At 46.6% G+C, this 24,032-nt stretch overlaps 1 protein-coding gene across 1 annotated transcript in view; it reads right to left on the reverse strand.

Moving 5' to 3' along the window:
• Positions 1-369: 369 nt before the first annotated feature.
• Positions 370-24,032, reverse strand: part of usp47 (ubiquitin specific peptidase 47) — a 199,777-nt gene continuing 176,114 nt past the window's right edge. Inside the window, exons 23-29 of the mRNA XM_086007543.1 lie at positions 19,827-19,907; positions 16,201-16,316; positions 13,549-13,667; positions 9,320-9,450; positions 5,175-5,222; positions 4,170-4,300; positions 370-2,058 (exon numbers count right to left, since the gene is read on the reverse strand). Coding sequence (XP_085863669.1) covers positions 1,884-2,058; positions 4,170-4,300; positions 5,175-5,222; positions 9,320-9,450; positions 13,549-13,667; positions 16,201-16,316; positions 19,827-19,907 — 801 coding nt within the window. The 3' untranslated portion in view covers positions 370-1,883. The remainder of the gene's footprint in view (positions 2,059-4,169; positions 4,301-5,174; positions 5,223-9,319; positions 9,451-13,548; positions 13,668-16,200; positions 16,317-19,826; positions 19,908-24,032) is intronic.

Here is a 24,032-nt window from a genome sequence, read left to right on the forward strand (position 1 = left end):
ACAATCCGTAACTACCTCAACAACAACAACTTGTATTTATACAGCGCCTTTAACGTAGTAAAACGTCCCAAGGCGCTTCACAGGAGCGATTATCAAACAGAATCCGACACCGGCTCACGATATTAGGGCAGGTGACCAAAAGCTTCGTCAAAGAGGTAGGTTTTATGGGGCATCTTAAATGAGAAAGGCGGAGAGGTTTAGGGAGCGAGTTCCGTAGTTCAGGGCCCAGGCAGCTGAAGGCACGGCTGCCAATGGTGGAGCGATTCAAATCGGGGATGCGCAAGAGGCCGGAATTGGAGGAGCGCAGAGATCTCCTAGGAAAAGGCAGCTTGAATCTGCCGCCATAAAATGTAAACTTCAGAATCAAAATAGAATGAATAAATGTTTTATTGGCATGTTACTCATTTGTGAACAGCATTGGGCATGAAAAAAACTTTCACCAAAAAAAAAAGATTTTTGATGATCCGTGTCATTAAAAATTCAGAGAGCCCCTGGAAAATTCTCGGGAGGAAAACGGCGATGGAGTTTGTGCAGCCAAGGGGAGTTTCCACTTCCTAACGCTCTTCGGATAAGTGTGTGAAGTGAATCTAGCCATCAAACAAGCTCATCGTTCCAACTGCTTCCTTTTAATTTATTTTTTCTTTGAATTGGTTGGAAAAAAAAAAAAAAAAATTCACGCTCAAGAGGATGATCTACCTATTATGTCAAGTGAATTAAATACAGCAGGAAATTAAAATCATTGTGCTTCATGGAACAAGATTCACAAAGCGATCAAACCTTCTGATACAGGGTCACAAAAGTACAATATACATAATTAGAACCAAGACGCCTTTAAGGTTCGTAAAGACCAAAATTCTTAAAAGGCATAAAAATGATTGATGCCCAAATCAACTGAACAGACAAGAAACAAAACACCTAAAAATGCAACGGTTTAAGCAGCCCTCTAACACTGTACCATGTGTGTGCATGCTGCGTTTGGTGTGTGTGAGAGAATGTGTGGTGTGTGTGCGAGAGAATGTGTGGCACGCGTGGTGTGCATGTGTGCGTACGTGGCATGTGTGCGTGCATGCGCGCACGCCTTGCACATGCCTATGCCCAAGGCAAACAGTATACAACGTCTCCATCCTGACCCGGTAACCTATGCCAAGCTGCAGCTTATATCGATGCCTGTACATTCGCTGAATGATACGAGGGCTGGATCCTCAAAATCCATGACCTGGGAGACAAAAATAAATCAGTTACAGTTACTATGCCTCTGACAGAATGAGTGGGCGCAGACTTAAAAACCACACGCGTAGAATTTCAGGCCAAGTAAAAGTTGCTGGGAACATTCATTCATTCGATTTATAACCAAGGAACGTGTCTTTTTCTGCAATTCTGATGGCACGCCATTCCCATTAATTAACAATCAATACCTCCCCTCCCTATCCCATATATAGTACGCCTTTTTAAAAATTCATCAATGAGGTATGTGCACTTATATATGAATAAAATAAATGACAAATTCTTAGGACTGTGCACGGCTTTTATTCAGCTTCAAAATCCCTTTGGGGGCGGGCGGGGGGAGGGGCTAGCTTTTCCAGCGAGTATGTGCAGAGTCCGCATTATCTTCAATCTTTTAACCCCATTTTTTTTTGCACATCCCTTTAAACTTTACAGTACAATAGACTATAGTGCACAACATGATTCAAAGTCAGACAGTGACCCCCACTGGGCACTGGGCTTCCGATTGGTGGGCAATAAGCCAATCAGTGCTGGTGTCATTAGGTACACCTAATGACGAATGGGACGGCCACAGGAGTTTCTACACAGCAGTGGTGAATCTGGTTTCATTTCCAGGGACGAGCCGAGCTGGACCGGACCGGACTGGGCCGGGCCGGGGCTCAGTCCTGGCTGGAGTCTTTGCCGGGGCCGCCGTCCAAATAGATCTTCAGTGCTTTCTCTTTGCGAGGAGAGTAGTTCACGCGGTGGCCTGATCGTTGCAGCCGGCTGCTTTCTTTCTTCAGCAGTCCATTGCGCTGCTCCTCGGTCATCTCCATCTGGGCCTCAGTCTTGTCCCTGCGGGGGAGGAGCGCAGAGAAAAAAAATTAAAAGGCCGTCGGGAATGCATTTTAAATTAGAACGGTGAACCTCAGGGCTTCCCCTGGCTGGAGAGTCTAGCACTGGAGGGGGGTCACAGCCTCAGATTTGGGACCGAGATGAGGAGAAAATTCTTCATTCAGAGGGTTGTGAATCTTGGAATTCTTTACCCCAAAGGACTGTGGATGCTTGGTCGCGGAGTATATTCAAGGCTCAGATCGTTAGATTTTTGGGCAGTGAAGGAATCAAGGGATATGGGTATCAGGCAGGAAAGTGGAGTTGAAAGAAGGACTTGTATTTCTACAGCGCCTTTCACGACCACCGGACATCCCAAAGCGCTTCACAGCCAATGAAGTACTTTTTGAAGTGTGGTCACTGTTGTAATTATAAAACGCAGCAGCCAATTTGCGCACAGCAAGCTCCCACAAACAACAATGTGATAATGACCAGATCATCTGTTTTAACGTCGATTGAGGGATAAATATTGGCCCAGGACACCGGGGAGAACTCCCCTGCTCCTCTTTGGAATAGTGCTGTGGGATCTTTTACATCCACCTGAGAGAGCAGGCGGGGCCTCGGTTTAACGTCTCATCTGAAAGAGGTCGAAGATCAGCCATGGTCTTATTGAACGGCGGAGCAGGATCGAGGGGCCTGATGGTCTACTGCTGCTCCTATTTCTTGTGTTATGTTCATTTATTCTGACTAAGGGAACACGCGATGATAAGGTCCCATAATGATCTTACACACATAAGAACTAGGAACAAGAGTAGGCCATTTGGCCCCTCGAGCCTGCTCCACCATTCAATAAGATCATGGCTGATCTGATCTTGGCCTCAGCTCCACTTTCGTGCCCGCTCCCCATAACCCTCGACTCCCTTATCGTTCAAAAATCTGTCTATCTCCACCTTAAATATATTCAACGACCCAGCCTCCACAGCTCTCTGGGGAAGAGAGTATCACAGATTCACGACCCTCAGAAGAAATTCCTCCTCATTTCCATTTTAAATGGGTGCCCCCTTATTCTGAAACTATGCCCCCTAGTTCTAGATTCCCCCACGACGGGAAACATCCTCTCTGCATCTACCCTGTCGAGCTTCCTCAGGATCTTATATGTTTCAATAAGATCACCTCTCATTCTTCTAAACTCCAATGAGTATAGGCCCAACCTGCTCAATCTTACTTCATAAGACAACCCCTTCATCTCCGGAATTAACCTAGTGAACCTTCTTTGAACTGCCTCCAATGCAAGTACAGGAAACTTTGGTTTATCCAGAGGTTAACTGTCCGGAATACTCGAGCCACCGGCAAATTTCAGGAGTCGGTTCAGTAAGTTTTTTTCTTTTCGTTGCTTTTTTTTCCCACCAGTCAGGCTCTGCAAGGTCTAGCTAAAGCTGTTGCTTAGCTACAGAGATGCTTGCAAGCTACGGCCGACTGTTTAGAAGCTGCTAAGCAACAGGGTTTGTTGCTAGATACGGAGCTCAAAAGCTTCCGTATGTTTTAACATTAGCGCTGGTTTGTCCGGCAGTTTTGATGGGATGGCAACAGCTCGGTCCCATCGGTGCCGGATAGCACAAAGTTTCCTGTATCTCCTTCCTTAAATAAGGAGACCAAAACTGTATGCGGTACTCCAGGTGTGGTCTCACCAACGCCCTGTATAGTTGTAGCAGGACTTCCCTACTTTTATACTCCATCCCCTTGCAATAAAGGCCAACATTCCATTTGCCTTCCTAATTACTTGCTGTACCTGCATGCTAACTTTTTGTGTTTCATGTACAAGAACCCCCAGATCCCTCTGTACACACCCCAATAAAGAAGCTGTGTTAAAGCAGCGCATCGAAGAATTAACAGTAATTTATTTCTACATAACTCAACCCAGACATACAAAACTTTTAATCTGGTATCAGTGCAAGCAGTCGACTCAGAACCTGATGGGGGCAACTGCAACATCCAGCAGCGAACTTCTGCCCAGATCCCCAACACACTCCAATCATCCGGATAAGGTGCATTGCAACAGATGGGTGGCAACAGTATCAGACTTGATGAAATGAGACGGCCGTGCCGTGTTGCTGAGTTTAAGTGAATCCATTTACCTGTAAAAGATGACTGCTCCATCATCGCAGATGTAAAGCGGCCAGACATTCAGAGTTGAGACTTTGGGATTCCAGTCCAAATCCTGGTGAATTTCCAGCACGGAAATGTCGCATGGAAACGTTCCCCTGCCCTGCACAACACGAGGCATGAATGGATTATCGGTGATGCTTGCTCACGCTCCCTTATACCAACAGACGCCTTTTAATCAGACCGGCCTGATTCACAACACTGCCTTTTTGTGGTTGTTGAGGCTGAAGGCTCAAGGGGGGTGGGGGGGTAAATAGAGTGGGGTGGCAGGTATTTACTAATAACTCGAGTCCACTTTTTACGCTGAAAGTAGCAATTCAGAGAGCACCTCCGCGCAGACCGAAAAAACCCTAAAGACTAGAAATCAATGCAATGATGCATCACTATGCTGATAGGGGGAGATGAAGTTGGATGAAGTACTGTACGGTAGCATAGTGGTTCTGTTACTGGACTAATAATCCAGAGACACGAGTTCAAATCCTACCACAGCAGCTGTGAAATTTAAATTCAATTAGATAAATCTGGAATAAAAAACTAGCATCAGTAATGGTGACCACGAAACCCATCTGGTTCACGGATGTCCTTCAGGGAAGGAAATCTGCCATCCTTACCCGGTCTGGGCCTATAGGTGACTCCAGACCCACAGCAATGGGGTTGACTCTTAACTGCCCTCTGAAATGGCCCAGCGAGTCACTCAGTTGTGTTCAAGGCAGTGGCTCACCACCACCTTCTCGAGGGCAATTAGGGTTGGGGAATAAATGCTGGCCTTGCCAACGATGCCTACAACCTGTGAATGAATAAATAAAAAGGAGGCTTGTGTGGAGCATAAACACCAGCAGGGACCAGTTGGGCCGAATGGCCTGTTTCTGTGCTGTATATTCTAAGTAATGTAAAAGGGGACACTGTAATCTACAGTGAATGGAACACCAGGAAATTCCAATGGTTACTTTGAGCCGTTCTTTTTAAAAACTACTCACCTTAGCAAATTCTATGTTTTCAACGGGAATTTCACTTATTGCATGTAACTGTGAGAAACAAAAAACACACAAAAATCATCAACCAAAACACAGCAGGGCGCTTCACGTGCAGAGCTTCAGCACCTGCACCATTACTGCACAAGTTTCATCCTACAAACAGCTCGCTCAATTCGCACTGTGATTACCTTCTCCCATCGGGGATCCGATTTAAATGCTGAACTACAGGAAACTTTTTTTTAATCTGGCACCGACGGGACCGACGTGGTGCCGGTTCATCAAAAATTCCGGATCACCGAGCGCTATAGTAAAAGATACGAGAGCTGAGAGCTCCGTATAAAGCAACAAACCCTGTTGCTTAGCAACAGATTCAGAACAATGGCCACAAGTTACAAGCGTCTCTGTAGCTTAGCAACAGCTGCAGCCACACCCTTGCACAGCAACAGATGGAGGAAGGCAAGTAATATGAAGTATGAACCTACTCCTGAATTTTGCCGGTTAACGGAGATTTCCGGTTATTTAGGTGCCGGTAAATCGAGAGTTTCCTGTACTTGCACCGGGTGTTGTCAGAATTTGAAAAGGAATAGATGTTAAACAACAACAACAAATTTATATAGCACCTTTAACGTAGTAAAACGTCCAAAGATGCTTCACAGGAGTATTATAAAACAAAATTTGACACCGAGCCACATACAGAGAAATTAGGGCAGATGACCAAAAGCTTGGCCAAAGAGGTAGATTTTAAGGAGAGTCTTAAAGGAGAGAGAGGGGCGGAGGGCTTTAGGGAGGGAATTCCAGAGCTTAGGGCCCAGGCAGCTGAAGACACGGCCGCCAAAGGTTGAGCGATTATAATCAGCGATGCTCAAGAGGCCAGAATTGGAGGAGCGCAGGTATCTCGGAGGGTTGTAGGAGGTTCCAGAGTTAGGGAAGGGTGAATTGTGAATAGGAAGGGAGGGATTTGAAGACAAGGATGAGAATTTTGAAATCGAGGCATTGCTTAACCGGGAGCCAATGTAGGGCAGTGAGCACAGGGGTGATGGGTGAATGGGACTTGGTGCGAGTTAGGACACGGGCAGCCGAGTTTTGGATGGCCTCAAGTTTACGTAGGGTACACCCTTGGATTCCAGCCAGGAGTGCGTTGGAATAGTCAAGTCTAGAGGTAACCAAGGCAGCAGATACAATCTGAAACACTAAAATAATCACTTAAAAAAATAGTACATTTTGCTTGCCTCCAGCCAATAAAAATGGTAAAGTACAGACTGTTTTTCCCTTTTAATAATTTGGGTTTATACAATCTGTATGCGGATTAGTTTGGAGCAGGAGTGGCCACAATTGACAGCCCTTGGGTTCATGCAGCTATCCAGAATCTCGGAGTTTCACAGCACAGGAGGTCAACCAATCAGCACCTAAACCAGACCTCTGAAGCGCAACCACTTAGGCCCATTCCCCTGCCCTCATCCCATTTAAAATTTTTATTTTTCAAATGTTCATCACATCCCTTTTGAGAGCTAGGTATTTTTCTTGAATTACAAAAGTTGTGGTTTCTGTATCTTCACACTCTCCCCTTGGAGAATGGTGTGAAGATACTGCCTTTACTGTCCTGTGAACCTCTACCAATGTTTCATTTGGTTTTCTAATCAACGGTACCTCCTATTTTGGTGCCATCTGCAAATTTCGACACCCCTCTGTCTAAACCTAGATCCCAATCAATGATAAACAGTGAACAGAACTGGCCCAGAACTGAACCCTGTGACACCACTATCCACCCCTCTGGAAAAACTGCCCTTAACTCTTTCTTCTAACCAATTTTTAATCCAGTTTGTTATCCACCCCTAATACGACACCCCTCAATCTTCAGAAGGCTTTCCTAAAGTCCATGTACACTACATCCACTGCATTTCCCCCCATCTACCACGTCTTTTACCTCCTCAAAGAATTCTACGAGATTTATCAAACACGATTGTCCCTTTTGAAATCCATGCTGGCTTCTTCTAACTCTTTTCCCTTTATCTAGACACATGGTAAATTCATTGTGAATTAGAGTCTAAAATTGTTTCTACTACAGATGTTAAACTAATTGGCCATAAATTACCCGAATTCTCTTGGTCTACCTTTTTAAAAATGAATATTAGATTGGCTACTCTCCTGTCCTCCGACCACATCCATTCTCAATAGAGACCCAATAGGGTCTCTGTAATTTCAAGAACAAGAAGTATTTATACAGTGCCTTTAACGTAGTAAAATGTCCCAAGGCGCTGCACAGGAGTATTAAAAGAAAAAATTTGACACCGAGCCACATGAGAAATTAGGGCAGGTGACCAAAGCTTGGTCAAAGAGATAGGTTTTAAGGAGCGTCTTAAAGGAGGAAAGAGAGGTAGCGAGGCGGAGAGGTTTAGGCAGGGAATGGCAGAGCTTAGGGCCTAGGCAACAGAAGGCACGGCCACCAATGGTTGAGCGATTATAATCAGGGATGCTCAAGAGGGCAGAATTAGAGCGCAGAGATCTCGGGGGGTTGTGGGGCTGAAGGAGATTACAGAGATAGGGAGGGGTGAGGCCATGGAGGGATTTGAAAATAAGGATGAGAATTTTTAAATCGAGGCGCTGCTTAACCGGGAGGTCAGCGAGCACAAGGGTGCTGGGCGAACGGGTAGCCGAGTTTTGGATGACCTCAAGTTTACGTAGGGTAGAATGTGGGAGGCCAGCCAGGAGTGCGTTGGAATAGTCAAGTCTGGAGGTATCAAAGGAATGGATGAGGGTTTCAGCAGCGGATGAGCTGAGGCAAGGGTGGAGACGGGCGATGTTACGGAGGTGGAAATAGGCGGTCTTTGTTATGCTGCGGATATGTGGTCTCATCTCATCACTGATGTTCCCGCTTATTTTTTTTGGGTGCGCGGTTCCTTTAAGTGGCTGTGCAGCCCATTCAAATATTCACGCTTGCGCGGTTTCTCCCGTATAAAGGTCGGTGAGCAGCCTCCGCTGGGCCTCCAGACCGCTGTGCAGCCGCGCAGCTCAGTGGGGTCGTTGCTCGTCACCTATGAAAAACATCTTGAACTAAAACGCAAGAGAAACGTGGAGATTAAATGCACTTTGGCTTCACGTATGAAAGCGGTGAAAATATCTGCCGAGCACTCTGGGACTTTTCCCCGATGTTAAAAGGCGCTGTATAAATGCAACCTGCTGTCGAGTGTGCAGATTTCCTCCCCCACCCCCCAGCTTTACAAATAAATAATTATCTGCTCCAATATGAAGCTCGGACAGCTATACCACAATTTCTAACCTTCAACAACAATCGGCACGATTACTTTCCTTAAAGGCCCAGCATAATTCATTTTCCAATTTGTCCAATGCAGGAATGAAACGATACGTAATGTGTCATAACTCGGCGGGAGTGCGAGCTGATAACGGTGCGGCGAGGGCAACGGGGTATCTGGGACCTCAGTGAATGCTGGGACCAACAGTCTATCTCCTCAACCAAGAAGATTGAAGGAGTGAGAAAGAAACAGAGGAATGACGGAGAAGGAAATCTGGTGAATTGGAGTCAAATCAGGTACAGAATGAAAATTAAAGAGGGAAAGAAAGATTGGATTAAGAAAGACAAAGGAAAAGAAAAAAAATGTAAAAATTTTAAAATTGACTTAAAAAAAAAAAATCCCCAACAACAATTTACTACTTGTAGGAATGAGATTGAACAATTTAAATTGTTCCCTTTCTGGGCCAGATTGATTGGCATCTCATTAACAATTATCGCATCTTTAAAAGGGTACTTACACCGTTAAGTTCCAACCCCAACTTTCTGCGGCGAGTTTAATGGGCAATTAGTGTGCAAATCCAGCAAGTTCTTATAACGGGGAAGCTGAGGGCGCGATTCTGTTTGTGTGAAGCAAACAGCGGAGTGGCGTAAATCGGCCAGCAAGTTCCGGAGATTCACAACTCCTGGCAATTCACAACTCCCGGCGAATCTCTTCATTCCCTGAACTCGCTGGATGATTTACACATTAATAAAGGCATGCGTCATTAACGCACCGTTATATTTTCCAGTAAGATTCAGCCCACTATCACAGGAGTTCTGCAGTCGGAAAATATTTCAGTATATTAAAACATTATGATGGATTTTTAAAAAATGAGGATCGTTGCTTGAAGTGACCGACCTTCTCTTTCAGCTCCTCGACACTGCTGCTCTCCAGGACGACTTCTTGGAAGGTCTCCAGTTTCACCTGGGATGGCCTCCACTGTCTAGTCAGCACTGCCAACTGTGACAGGGACTTCATCTTCTCGGGCTCTGAAAGACCAAAAGAACGTCAGAAAAACTGGAAAACGGGCTTGGTTACTGCTCTTTTAAAACATCTCATTAGCTCTGCACATTATTTAAGTGGTACAACACTCGCCTGCAACTGGCCTCGCTATCCACCGCACCCTTACCACCGGTGCATTGTGGCTGCAGTATGTTCTACCGTCAGCACTGCAGCTACTCCCCAAGCTTACTCAGACGGCACCTCCCAGCCCGACAAAACTCCGCTACCGTGAAGGACAAGAGCAGCAAGATAATGGGGGAACAACCGGCACCTCCAAGTTTCCCCTAAGTCACGCAGCTTGACTGGCTCGTACAGCACCGTTCCTTCATCGGTACTGGGTCAAAACCGTGGAATTCACAACCTAACAGCACTGTGGGAGCACCATCAGTACAAGCACTGCAGCGGTTCAAGAAGGCCGCCACCACGGGTACGGTAGCGTAGTGGTTATATTACTGGACTAGCAATCCAGAAGCCTGGACTAATGATCCAGACACGAGTTCAAATCCTCCCCCTGGCAGCTGTGGAATTTGAATTCAGTTAATTAAATAAATCAATCTGGAATAAAAAGCTAGACCATGAAACTCCTGGATTGTTGTAAAACCCATCGGGCTCACCACTGTCCTTTAGGGAAGGAAATCTACCGCCCTTACCCGGTCTGGCCGATATGTGACTCCAGACCCACAGCAACGTAGTTGACTTTTAACTGCCCTCTACTGTTCAAGATGATGGCTCACCACCACCTTCTCAAGGGGCAACTAGGGGATGGGCAATAAATGCCAGCCTTGCCAGCAACGCCCACATCGCGAGAATTAATACAAAACTTAATATTGCAATTTTAGTATATTGATTTCTATTTTACCGCTGTGCTTGTTATTATAGTTTTGGTTTCTCGCCCCCATATGCATCTTTATTGACTAATTTTTACATTTCTTAACAGTATTCACTCCTTTTTTTTCCCCTGATAGGACAGGCTCGCTCACTCAAATAATGAGGTGTTAGCTGGTGCAGTGGCTGTGAACATTGTCACACATCACCCTGGCTTGAGCTCCCTCCCTACCAGCACTATGGGAGCACCTTCACCACACGGACTGCTGCGGTTCAAGAAGTCGGCTCACCAACACCTTCTCAAGGGGCAATTAGGGCTAGGCAATAAAAGCCGGCCTTGCCAGTGACGCCCACATCCCGAGGATGAGTTTTAAAAATGGTTAAATCGGACCGCACCAGATGCCGTCATCACTTCCTCACCTGAAGGCTGCACTGACATTTTAGCATCATGTCAAAAATCGAGTAAAGTAAGCAATATTCTCAATGTCGGCGCAAACATCGGCATGGCATTAAATACTAAACGGGTCATTCAAATCCGGACATGATGCTAAGCGCACAAAAAATTGAAGGGCTATTAAAGAAGAACATAATTCTACAGGTAGTTACAAATAAATGGAGGCACTGGCCCACAGAATTACTCCCCAAAGTATCCTAACCAGCACCAAGTCCCATTCACACAACGCCCTTGTCCGTGCTGAACCACAGCGACTCCTGTTCCCCCAACGCCTGAAGTTTAAAATTCTTATTCTCGTGTTTAAATCCCATCACAGCTTCGCTACTCCCCATCCCAGTAACCTCCTCCAGCCCTACACCACCCTCCTCCCCAACTGTCCAATTCTCTGCCTCTGGCCTCTTGTGCATCCACCCCCACTCTCGTTATACCATTGGCGGCTGTGCCTTCAGCGGTCAAGGCCCGATGCTCTGGAATGCCCACCTTAAATCTTTCCACCTCTCTCGCTCCTCCTTTAAGACACTCCTTGAAGCCCACCTCCGTCACCTGCCCTAACATCTCCTTCTTAGGCTCGGTGTTCACTTTTCCCTTGATCCTCGGTGAAGCACCTTGGCACTTTTCCTTTCTGTATTAAAAAGGTCCCATATCACAGCAAGTTGTTGCTCCTGCTTCCCTGCAGAGTGACACCAGTGTCTCTGGTTAATGCCTTCCTGCTCGCTGCAGCTCACATTAAGAGCTGATCAGAACCACAAAGGACAGATCAGAAGTCATTCAGCCCATCTACTTCATTCTTCCATTGGAAACTCTCAATCCACCAATCACTACATGCAGCAGCTTAGAATCATAGAATGACACAGCACAGGAGGCGGCCATTCGGCACAGCATTCTTGAATGACCCTAGTTGTTGCCTTCTGTATGCTACCCAAAGACCATTCCAGGTATTAATCAGTCTTTGTGTGAAGCGCTTCCTGGCCTCAGTCCTGAGCTTGCCTTTTGCCAATCTCCCATTGACCTGGAAAGGGAATGGAGGAAGCAAGCTTGCATCTTCCCACTAAACGACACTAAGTGACCAATTCACAATTATTCAGAGTGTCAGCCATGGCTCACTTGGTAGCAGCCTCGCTTCCGAGTTAGAAGGCTTGAGCACAAAAATCTAGGCTGACACTCCAGTGCAGTGCTGAGGGAGTGCTGCACTGTCAGAGGTGCTGTCTTTCGGATGGGTCGTTAAACCGAGGCCCCTGTCTGTCCTCTCAGGTGGATGTAAGAGATCCCACGGCACTATTTCGAAGAGGAGCAGGGGAGTTATCCCTCAATCAACATCACTAAAACAGATTATCTGGTCATTTTCACACTGCTGTTTGTGGGAGCTTACAACAGTGACGACATTTCAAAAACTATTTCATTGGCTGTAAAGCGCTTTGGGACGTCCGGTGGTCGTGAAAGGCGCTGTATAAATGCAAGCCTTTTCAACTCAATTTTTAAAAATAAAGAAACAGATTTGTGTTACCCTCTAACCCCCTCTCCGCGCCCCCCCCCCCCACCCCCATGCCATGTACCACCTGCATTAGAGGGTTGGGTCAGTCACCTGGCTTCAAACTGGTGGCAATGCTGCTCTCGGTAGTGTGCTGCAAAATGCAGGAAGATGCCTGGGTTCAATGCACCACTTTCCTACACCACAGGGCTGACGTGGGGAATTGAGAGGGGTGGGGGTGGAAAAGTTGAGCCGTCATCCCACCACTCAAGCCTGTTCCCACGTCCCACCACCATTTCAAATTATTTTCGGAAACCATTAAATATTGGGAAGACCGAAGCCGGTGTCTTCGGTCCCCGCCACAAGCTCGGTTTCCGAGCCACCGATTCTATCCCACTCTCTGGCCAATGGCTTGAGGCTGAAGCAGACTGTTCGCAATTTCAGCGTCCTATCCGACCCTGACCTGAGCTGAGCTTCCGACTCCATAACCTCTCCATCACCAGAACCACCTACTTCCACCTCCATAACATGGCCTGTCTCCGCCCCTGCCTCAGCTGATCCGATCGGTGGCCGAAACCCTCATCTATGCCTCTGTTATACCTAGACTCGACTATCCCAACGCTCTCCTGGCCGGCCTCCCATTTTGCACCCTCTGTAAACGTGACTCGTCCAAAACTCGGCTGCCCGTGTCCTAACTCGCACCAAGTCCCGTTCACCCATCACCCCCTATGCTCGCTGACCTACATTGGCTCCCGGTCCCTGCACCCCTTGATTTTAAAATTCTCATCCTTGTCAAATCACTCCGTGGCCTCGCTCCCCCCCTCCCTCTCTCTCTAACCCTACAGCCTATGTTCCATGTAATTTTTTTTGGCCCTGCGTGGCCCTTTAAGGGGCTGCACGGACCATTCAAAATACCGTGCATGCGTGGTTTTTACATTGAAATGCCGGCATCCCGGCTGTGCGGGTTCCCTGGAGCAGTGCGTGGCTGTGAACCTTACAGGGGATACTGCCTATAACCCTCCAAGATCTCTGCGCTCCTCCAATTCTGGCCTCTTCCGCATCCCCCAATTTTTATCACTTTACCATCGTCGGCCGTGCCTTCAGCTGCCTAGGGCCCTAAGCTCTGGAATTCCCTTCCTAAACCTCTCCGCCTCGCTCCTCCTTTAAGACGCTCCTTAAAACCTGCCTCTTTGACCAAGCTTTTGGTCACCTGTCCTAATATCTCATGCGGCGGTGTCAAATTTTGTTTGATAATCGCTCCCGTGAAACACCTCGGGATGTTTCACTACGTTAAAGGTGCTGTATAAATACGAGTTGTTGTGGATTGAGAAATATTACCACTAAGTGCCTCAAGGAAAACCTCCCAGTTACTGGAGATGTTGATGTCTTCCTCGTAGATGTGATAATCCAGAAAGATTGTTCCAGGGTTTTTCCAGGTTTTCTTCCTCAGTCGAAACCTGTCAAACATGAGAGAGATCATCAGCCATTGCAAGCCTGCTTTCCTCGAGAAGATGCATTGCATTAATGTATCAATAGTGCAGCAATGGAAAGGCAGCCAGAAAAATGATCGGACTAATTAAAAAGTGCTGTGGTTTCATCAGCTCAGTGCTCTCTATTCAATCAAATGATTCCTGCACTAAAGTCATTATTAATTTAGTGGCATATGATCCTTTTAAGAAAATAAACAGAACCACTTTGTTGTCATATAATTCATTCATATTACCGCAAACTGCGATAATCTTTGTAACTGTGTCAGCCGTGGCTCAGTGGGCAGCACTCTCGCCTCTGAATCAGCAGGTCGCGGGTTCAAGTCCCACTCCAGGGACTTAAGCTCGCAATCCAGGCTGACCCTTCCGGTGCAGTACTGAGGGAGTGCGACACTGTCAGAGGCACTGTCTTTCAGCAAACCGAGGCCCCGTCTCCCCTGTCAGTTGAATGTAAAAGATCCCACGGCACTATTTCGAAGAAAAGCAGGGGAGTTCCCCCCGGTGTCCTGGGTCAATTATTTATCCCTCAACCATCATCACCAAAAAACAGACGATCTGCTGATTATCACATTGCTGTTTGTGGGAGCTGGCTGTCGCCTTTCCCTTCATTACAACAGTGACTACAATTTAAAAGTACTGCGTCGGCTGTAAAGCGTTTTGGGACATCCTGAGGTCGTGGAAGGCGCTATAGAAATGCACATGCAATTTCTGGTTGGCAAGTCCAGGTCACAGACGATGGGGATTCTCCCTTTCCCAAACACAGGGTCTGCCTTCTGCGAGAAGCACCTTCTAGCTCGGCCAACAGGAGTGACTAACTGTGGGACTGAAACCTGCCTCCCGTCCAGTGCTCGGCGATTCCTGCGTTCACAGTAGGCATCTTGTGAAACATGTGAAGGGGAAAGAAATTCCAGAAACTGACCATTTTCCTTCAGAATGGAGTGGGGCAAAGGGGAAAAATACATCACAATGGCAGAGGTTCTTGAACATGCTGCTGAGAATGGAAAGCCTGGCTTTTACAAAATCTGCGGTCACAGAATTGGGAGGCTGTAGCTCGTGAGCAAAGATGGTGCTCTTCAACCGCCTGGTTTCCAGACTGGTACAGATTTCTTTCTTTATTATTCATTTATGGGATGTGGGCGTCGCTGACAAGGCCAGCATTTATTGCCCATCCCTAGTTGCCCTCGAGAAGATGGTGGTGAGCCGCCACCTTCTTGAACCGCTGCAGTCCGTGTGGTGAGGGTGCTCCTGCAGTGCTGTTAGGGAGGGAGTTCCAGGATTTTGACCCAGTGACGATAAAGGAATGGCTGATAAATTTCCAAGTCAGGATGGTGTGCGACTTGGAGGCGGTGGTGTTCCCACGCGCCTGCTGCCCTTGTCCTTCTAGGTGGAAGAGGTCGCGGGTTTGGGAGGTGCTGTCGAAGAAGCCTTGGCGAGTTGCTGCAGTGCATCTTGTGGATGGTACACACTGCAGCCACGGTGCGCCGGTGGTGGAGGGAGTGGATGTTTAAGGTGGTGGATGGGGTGCCAATCAAGTGGGCTGCTTTGTCCTGGATGGTGTCAAATACAAAAGATACAAAGCAGCTAAACACAAGAGAGATTGACAGAGGATGAAGGGGAGGTTAGGGGCAGGTGGGGCGAAGTTTTTGATGTAACGAGACCGTTCCTCTGCTCTGTCTTTACCAAACGCGAACCAGAGCTGCACACCAACCTCAACAAAAAGTGCAGCCTGAAAAGGGAAAGGGGAAAGAAAGAAGTAAAGACAGAGTTTTGCAGATCGGTGAATGTAGCACTGACTGGCGTCGGCAGGGGCATTATAACGAAGAATGAATCATTTGCTCCCATCTAGTAGGTGTTAGACAGAGACTGTGATACGAGATTTAGTGGCGGTAAGCGAGGTTGAGGCAGGACTGCATGTAAAACCCTCAAGTTTTATCTCAACGTTGAATCAAACTTGGGTTTCTCCACAATACTGCGGCTATCATTATGTACTCAGTGAAGTGGAGGATCAGAACTGTATGCCATTGCTTTATTACACTCCCAGTCTTAGATACATCTTAAAATCCAGCTCAATTATATCCTAATGCTACTTAATTTCTCTTCCAGATCGTTTACTCATTATTAAAAAAGGTTTAAAAATATTACGAAAGCATTCTAAATCCAGCCAGTCCTGCTTATCCTCTATATTCTCACCCAGGAACGACAGAAGAAATTACATGTTATTTGTGCACATTTCTCGTTTTTGCCAGACCAAATTGGAAATTGTAGCCTTGCTGGTGTAGTAGCAGAGCTCATTTTCTTGTAAAGTTCAGACAGTTAAGGATCTAGATGTAAATCTGGCAGATTACCAGGAGAATTACAATCTGCTGGAAAAGACCAGGTGGACCGAATGGCCTCGTCCATGCTGTGACCTCCTGTGGCAGGGCGTTAGCTACTCTGGAAGCAAGTCCCGATAGGCACCCGGCTCCTTTACATGATTGCAGCGTAGGCTAATCCCAATTCCTACCTGTCGATGCCGAGATCTAGCCCACATTGCTCTCTCAGCTGCGGCAGGAGTTCCTCCTTTGATTGGCGCACGGTCATGCCTTTAGCAAACACAGCATCGAGCAGAAACTTACAGGGCTGCAATACAAGAGCACACGTACAGTACACGCACAACAACCTTTTATGCAAATACTATTCCGGGTTGGAATTTCATTAAAGGCTAAAAAAAAATATTCAGCTGCCCAGGTTTCTCCAGACTAAATTCTTCAGTTATCACGAGATATTTACTAGGCCGCCGGGTACACGCAAAACTGCCCTGACGCAACAGAGAAGTCAGACCTTTGAAATATATTTGTTTGTGGGATTTGGGCGACAGTGTTTTGGGTACGGTAGCATAGTGGTATTGTCACTGGGCTGGTAATCCAGAGGCTTAGTCTAATGATCCAGAGACGTGAGTTCAAATCCCACCACCGCAGCTGGGGAATTTAAATTCAGTTAATTAATTATACCTGGAATAGAAAGCTAGTCTCAGTAACGGTGACCATGAAACTACCGGATTGTCGTAAAACTCATCTGGTTTATTAATGTCCTTTAGGGAAGGAAATCTGCCGTCCTTACCTGGTCTGGTCTGGCCTATATGTGACTCCAGATTAACAGCAAGGTGGGTGACTCTTAACTGCCCTCTGAAATGGCCTAGCAAGATACTCAGTTGTATCAAACTGCTTGGAAAGACAATAAGCATGGACTGCAGCGGTTCAAGGAGGCGGCTCACCACCAATTTCTCGAGAGCAATTAGGGATGGGCAATAAAACCTGGCATTGCCAGTGACGCCCACATCTCACTTTGCCCAGAGGCATTAAGAGTCAACCACTGTGTGGAACAGGAGGCAATTATAGGTAACATTGTCCTTTACAAGCAGACACGAGCGAACCAGTTGGTGTTTTTCTTTTTAAACAACAATCCAGCGGCTTTTCATGATCATTCTGCAGGTGCCAGTCCACAAATTACCAGATTTACTGGTGGGATCTGAACTCGCCCCTTGCTTGCCCAGTACCAAACCCATTAACTAGGCTGCCTTGCCCCCCCCCTCGCAATCCGCTTGTTACAACAGGTTGCACTTCCATGCTGCAAATAGACGATGCCCGGTGAATCAAAGGGAAACGTTACTGGAGAGGGGGACGCGCGATTTGCCTCCTCGGTACTCCCGCACATCTTCTGCTTTTGATCCAACTGTCAAGATAACAACTTTTGCCGCTGCCGGCGGACACAGGTGAAGCTCGCAGGACACTGCGTTGCTTGGCAGCTGCGATTTGTGTTATGAACCATTGCATGCAGTATTTTGCAGTACTCAAGTAATCAGCAACACTGGAATGTTATTTTACAGGGCGAAGTGTGGCTCCACAACAGCAATGAGGAAAGAAAATTGTGAAAAACTCCACTACTTCCGAGGGAAGTGCTTTATGTATTTACTCAGAGATTTACTTCAGCTTAATTTTTCATTTTTATTACCCCACTGGGAATTTTAAAATGAACCAGTTGAGCTTGCATTCGCAAACTTGCGAGACGCAGATTAAATTTCACTGCAGTTCAGAACATTTTAAGACATGGTTTATGAGGTGCTTGTAAGACCAAAGTACAGCCAAAAATACCATGACAACACAGAAATCACATATCCTTATCTTTTCTAACATTCAACTTTACATGGCAGATTAGAGATAATTAAATTAGGGTCTGATGAAAGGGAGGAACTGAATGAAATCAGTATTTGTAGGGAAATGGTGTTAGGGAAATTGACGGGATTGAAGGCCGATAAATCCCCAGGGCCTGATAATCTACATCCTAGGGTACTTAAGGAAGTGGCCCTAGAAATAGTAGATGCATTGCTGGTCATCTTCCAACATTCAATAGAATCTGGAACAGTACCCATGGATTGAAGGGTAGCTAATGTTACCCCACTATTCAAAAAAGGTGGTAGAGAGAAAACGGGGAATTATAGATCGGTAAGCCTGACATCGGTAGTGGGGAAAATGCTAGAGTCCATTATAAAAGATGTAATAGCAGAGCACTCGGAAAACAGTGACAGGTTCGGACAAAGTCAACATGGATTTACAAAAGGTAAATCGTGCTTGACTAATCTACTGGAATTTTTTGAGGATGTAACTGGTAAAATAGATAAGGGAGAACCAGTGGATGTGGTGTATTTGGACTTTCAAAAGGCTTTCGATAAGGTCCCGCATAAGAGATTAGCGTGTAAAGTTAAGGCACATGGGATTGGGGGCAAGGTATTGACTTGGATAGAGAACTGGTTGGCAGACAGAAAGCAAAGAGTTGGAATAAACGGGTCTTTTTCCGAGTGGCAGGCAGTGACTAGTGGGGTACCGCAGGGATCGGTCCTTGGACCCCAGCTATTCACAATATATATATTAATGATCTAGACGAGGGAACTAGATGTAATATCTCCAAGTTTGCAGACGACACAAAGCTGGGTGGGCGTGTGTGCTGTGAGGAGGATGCTGAGAAACTCCAGTATGATTTGGACAGGTTGGGTGATTGGGCAGAAGCATGGCAGATGCAATATAACGTGGATAAATGCGAGGTTATCCACTTTGGCATCAAAAACAGGAAGGTAGATTATCATCTGAATGGCAATAGATTGGGAGAAGGGGAAGTGCAACGGGACCTGGGTATCCTTGTGCACCAGTCGCTGAAGGTAAGCATGCAGGTGCAGCAGGCGGTTAAGGCGGCAAATGGTATGTTGGCCTTCGTAGCGAGAGGGTTTGAGTACAGGAACAAGGATGTCTTGCTGCAGTTGTACAGGGCCTTGGTGAGGCCACATCTTGAGTATTGTGTGCAGTTTTGGTCGCCTTATCTGAGGAAGAATGTTCTTGCCATGGAGGGAGTGCAGCGAAGATTCACCAGGCTGATACCCGAGATGGCAGGAATGACGTATGAGGAGAGATTGGGTCGATTGGGCTTATACTCACTGGAGTTTAGAAGAATGAGAGGGGATCTCATTGAAACTTATAAAATTCTAACAGGACTGGACAGACTAGATGCAGGAAGGATGTTCCCAATGGCAGGGGAGTCCAGAACCAGGGGTCACAGTCTAAGGATAAGGGGTAAGCCATTTAGGACAGAGATGAGGAGGAATTTCTTCACCCAGAGAGTGGTGAACCTGTGGAATTCTCTACCACAGAAGGCAGTGGAGGCCAATTCATTAAATATATTCAAGAAGGAGTTGGATATATTTCTTAAGGCTAAAGGGATCAAGGGGTATGGGGAGAAGGCAGGGACAGGGTACTGAATTTGGATGATCAGCCATGATCTCATTGAATGGCGGAGCAAGCTCGAGGGGCCGAATGGCCTACTCCTGCTCCTATCTTCTATGTTTCTAAATCTACTGCAATGTTTTAAAAGAAGCTTTTTTTGAAAGACAGAAAATTACCACCTAAATTTAATTGAATTAAGGTGTCGGCCGTGGCTCAGTGGGCAGCACTCCCTCCTCCGAGACAGAACGTCGTGGCTTCACGCCAGAGACTTGAGCACAAAACCGAAGGCCGACACTCCCAGTGCTTTCACAGGTTTGAGACCAAATGCAAGCTTAATCACATTCACTCACCGTCGTAGAGTAGAAGTAACCAGTCTTACCTCTGGATCATTCACCAGCAGTTGGTACACTTTAACACGATATTCCCCTTTCCGTAGAGCTCTTCCAAGTCGAACAGTTATCTATAGATTTATTTTTAAAGATTTCATTAATTTCAACTTGATTCATAGAATCACAGAAAGTTACAGCATGGAAGGAGGCCGTTTCAGCCCATCATGTCCATGCCGGCCAACAAAGCTATCCAGCCTAATCCCACTTCCCAGCTCTTGGTCCGTAGCCCTGCAGGTTAGAGCATCCCAAGTGCACATCCAAGTACTTTTTTTTAATGTGGTTAGGGTTCCTGCCTCTACCACCCTTTCAGGCAGTGAGTTCCAGACCCCACCACCCTCTGGGTGAAGACATTTCCCCTCAAATCCCCTCTAAACCTTCCACCAATTACTTTAAATCTGTGCCCCCTGGTTTTTGACCCCTCTGCTAAGGGAAATAGGTCCTTTCTATCCACTTTATCTATGCCCCTCATAATTTTATACACCTCAATAAGGTCTCCCCTCAGCCTCCTCTGTTCCAAGGAAAACAGACCCAGCCTATCCAGTCTTTCCTCATAGCTAAGATTCTCTACTCCCGGCAACATCCTTGTAAATCTCCTCTGTACCCTCTCTAGTGCAATCACATCTTTCCTGTAATGCGGTGACCAGAACTGCACGCAGTACTCTAGCTGAAGTCTAACTATATATATATATAATTTTAGCTCTTTAAACAATAATTATTATGCCGCTAATGTTCGTGTATCTGGCTGCCCATAAGAAGTGGAACAAGCGAGGATGGGCCTCGCTTCTCTTGCCCTCAGTGCGGAACGGAACGGATGTAACTTCACACAGTACGTGTACGTGCATAAGCACATGGAGAACTGTCACTTCAGAAACGTACCCAGGATATTCCCTCGTCACACCCTCTGGAAGGTAGAAAATCGCCATCCCAGTGACTTAATCCATACTTTGGTCCCAATAATCATTCCATTGCAAAATGCCAAGGGGCGGGGCGGGACAGATAACTCTTCTGTTTAAGTTGAAAACTCTGCTGCCCGTATTCTAACTCGCACCAAGTCTCACTCGCCATCACCTCCCTGGGCTCACTGATCTACATTGGCTCCCGGTTCAGCAACACCTCGATTCTAAAATTCTCTTCCTTGGTGTTCAAAACCCTTCAGGGCCTCGCCCCTCCCTATCTCTCTAACCTCCTCCAGCTCTATAACCCTCCGAGATCTCTGCGCTCATCCAATTCTGGCCCCTTGCGCATCCTCGATTTCCATCGCTCCACCATTGGCGGCCGTGGCTTCAGCCGCCTGGGCCCCAAGCTGTGGAATTCCCTCCCTATACCTCTCCGCCTCTCTCCTTCTTTAAGACGCTCCTTAAAACCTACCTCTTTAACCAAGCTTTTGGCCACCTGTCCTAATATCTCCTTATGTGGCTCGGTGTCAAATTCTGTTTGATAATCGCGCCTGTGAAGCGCCCTGGGACGTGTCACTACGTTAAAGGCGCTGTATAAATGCAAGTTGCTGTTGAGTGAGGCTGGATGGGTGCAGATTGTGTTTTTCCTCAGAGGGTGCCTGACCTGTGGAACAGTGGTCCGGAGGCGGGAGTGGAGACCCAACTCCTTCAAGGGGTTTGCTGCTCTTTTGGAAAACTATGAAATCATGACAGAAGGAAAGATAGGATTTTGGGAATCATCGGCAGGTTGGGGCCTCCTGGACTTCCCCGATTGTCTTTGAGGGGTCAAAGGAAACTTTGAGAGGGGTTTCCTGAATTGACTACAGGTCCCTGACCTTTAAGCCTTTCGGGATTGGGGGGGGTGGGTATTTTGAGAAGGCTGTGGATATGGAGATGGGGCCAGTAAGAAGTGAAGGAAGCGCTAACGGGCCACATGGCCTTTTCTCAGTCTGAGTATATAATCCAACATAAAAGGCGATCTCAGCCAGATTCTGCAAATGGCAAAACCAAGCAGTGCACACTCTTCCGATACCAGCACCATGCCTGCGATATAAAGTGACCGCTTTCCGTTAATGATTATTGTTATCTTGCAGAAACAACGGGGTATTAATAAGTGATGTAATCTATCTATATATATATAAATCGGTCGATCTGTCTGTCATTCTGTCTATCTGTCATTTCCTGTGCATCTGTCGGGCTATGCGCTCGAAAGTTACAGGGCGTACCTACGCTCGCGTTACCTCCAAAGAAAGCTTACGCTTCAGAGACGGTTTTAAGCGTATTTACTTTTCGGTCGGACGAAAATTATTCGCGCCTTATGCAAAAAACCTTCAAAATTAAACTCATTATCTGCTAGCATTGATTGACTGACATCAAGGTTCCACCAATCCTGTTTCGTCACGATTGACCAATCCTACAGTACGGTCCCCTGATGGTTGGCCAATCGGTGTGTGTGTGGGCGGGACTATTCGTTTTCATCTCGGGGAGCTGCCAGCCATTGTTTGACTACCAGCTCTGTTCAGCTTGCAGCTCAAATCACTTCAGCTTCCAGCTAAAACGACTTTCCAAGTTAGTATCTCTTTTAAAAATAACAAGATTTACCAAAAACGTTTTATAAGTACTTTCACTTTTCAACCTTTTAAAAGGTAGACAGACAGGGACACACACAGGGCCCTAAAGCCTGCCACTCGATTTAAAATGTTGCCCAGCACCAGATTCACAAAGGGACACAGACAGGGCCCCAAAGCCTGGCACTCGATTTAAACCGCCTGCCCCAAAACAGCCCCCGGCAACGCCGGGCTCCCCAGCTAGTTTCATATAAAAAAGTCGATATTACCCAGTTTTAGTATCAAATCTTTAGCAGTTTAAAAAAATGGAGCAACAGATGGCAGCAGAAATAAGGTCATGCACTGCATGAACTTACTTACCTTACAACCAATCTCTGCGTTCTTGGTTTTATGACGAGTGCTGCATATCGGAGTAACAAAGTGAACTAAACAGCAACCCACACAACATTTCTTTTCCCCCCAAAGGCAAAACTGTCCTTGGCAGTATTTAAATTTTCTCTCCCTTTCTGATGGTTTTCCCCATCCCGCACACTGTCTCCAGGTCAGCGGGCAAGCTGGCAACTTACTCTTAGGCCTCTGTTGGCACCTCCCCGCAAAGAACAGACTGAGATCGGGGACTTAGTGTGCAGGGAACAGAGGGGAGAAGTTTGAGAACACTATTTACTGCTTCTAGAAACACTGGTCACTGTAGTGCCCAAAGCGGGTAAATGGAGTCGAGGTGCTGAGCAGCCGTGATCTAAATGAATGGCGGAGCAGGTTAGAGGAGTTGAATGACCCACTCCTGTCTGTACCTAGTTCCCATATTAAGTTTGTAAACAGGACTTTGATACTAACCTACAGTACATCATTGGATTAAAAGCCTAAACATAAAACAAGCAGCACTGGTGGATTTGAACTGAATGTCACACAGAAAATGTCAACTAATTTGTTTACAATATTTTCCCTAGAATTCAGAAGAGGTGATCTCATTGAAACATATAAAATTCTTGAAGGGGCTTGACAGGGTAGATGCCGAGAGGCTGTTTCCCCTGGCTGGAGAGTCTAGAACCAGGGGTCACAGTCTCAGGATAAGGGGTCGGCCATTTAGGACTGAGATGAGGAGGAATTTCTTCACTCAGAGGGCTGTGAATGCTCAGTCAATGAGTATATTCAAGGCTGAGATCGATAGATTTTTGGATACTAAGGGAATCAAGGAATATGGAGAGTGTGCGGGAAAGTGCAGTTGAGGTCGAAGATCAGCCATGATCTTACTGAATGGCGGAGCAGGCTTGAGGGGCCGAATCCTGCTCCTATTTCTTATGTTAAGTTATGTTCAAACGTTAGACAAAATAATGTAGTGCTCCACCTACAATTATCCTCGAGTATTTATAAAATAACTATTAAGAGGAGGAACCTGCATTTAAAACCCTTACTTTGGAACCTTGCTCCTCCCCACGCAGACACTCCCCATTGTACCATTTCCCCAGAGTGGCAGCTGAAACACAGAGCAGCAGCACTCTGTCTCCCAACAACCCCCTCGCCCGTGGACCAGGAGCAGGTGATGCTGGGAACCTGTGGCTGATCAGAGCCCGTCCTCCCTAAAAGCAAGATATTGGCTCTGATCTCATCTCTGATCTGTAGCTTCGCCTTCAGAGAGTTTAAACTTTCCCTACCCCCTAAACAAAACTTCTAAAACCTGACAAAGTCATCGACC

Source organism: Somniosus microcephalus, chromosome 15 (assembly GCF_052327205.1).
Source record: "Somniosus microcephalus isolate GS21.2 chromosome 15, FLI_Smic_1.0, whole genome shotgun sequence".
Lineage (NCBI taxonomy): Eukaryota > Metazoa > Chordata > Chondrichthyes > Squaliformes > Somniosidae > Somniosus > Somniosus microcephalus.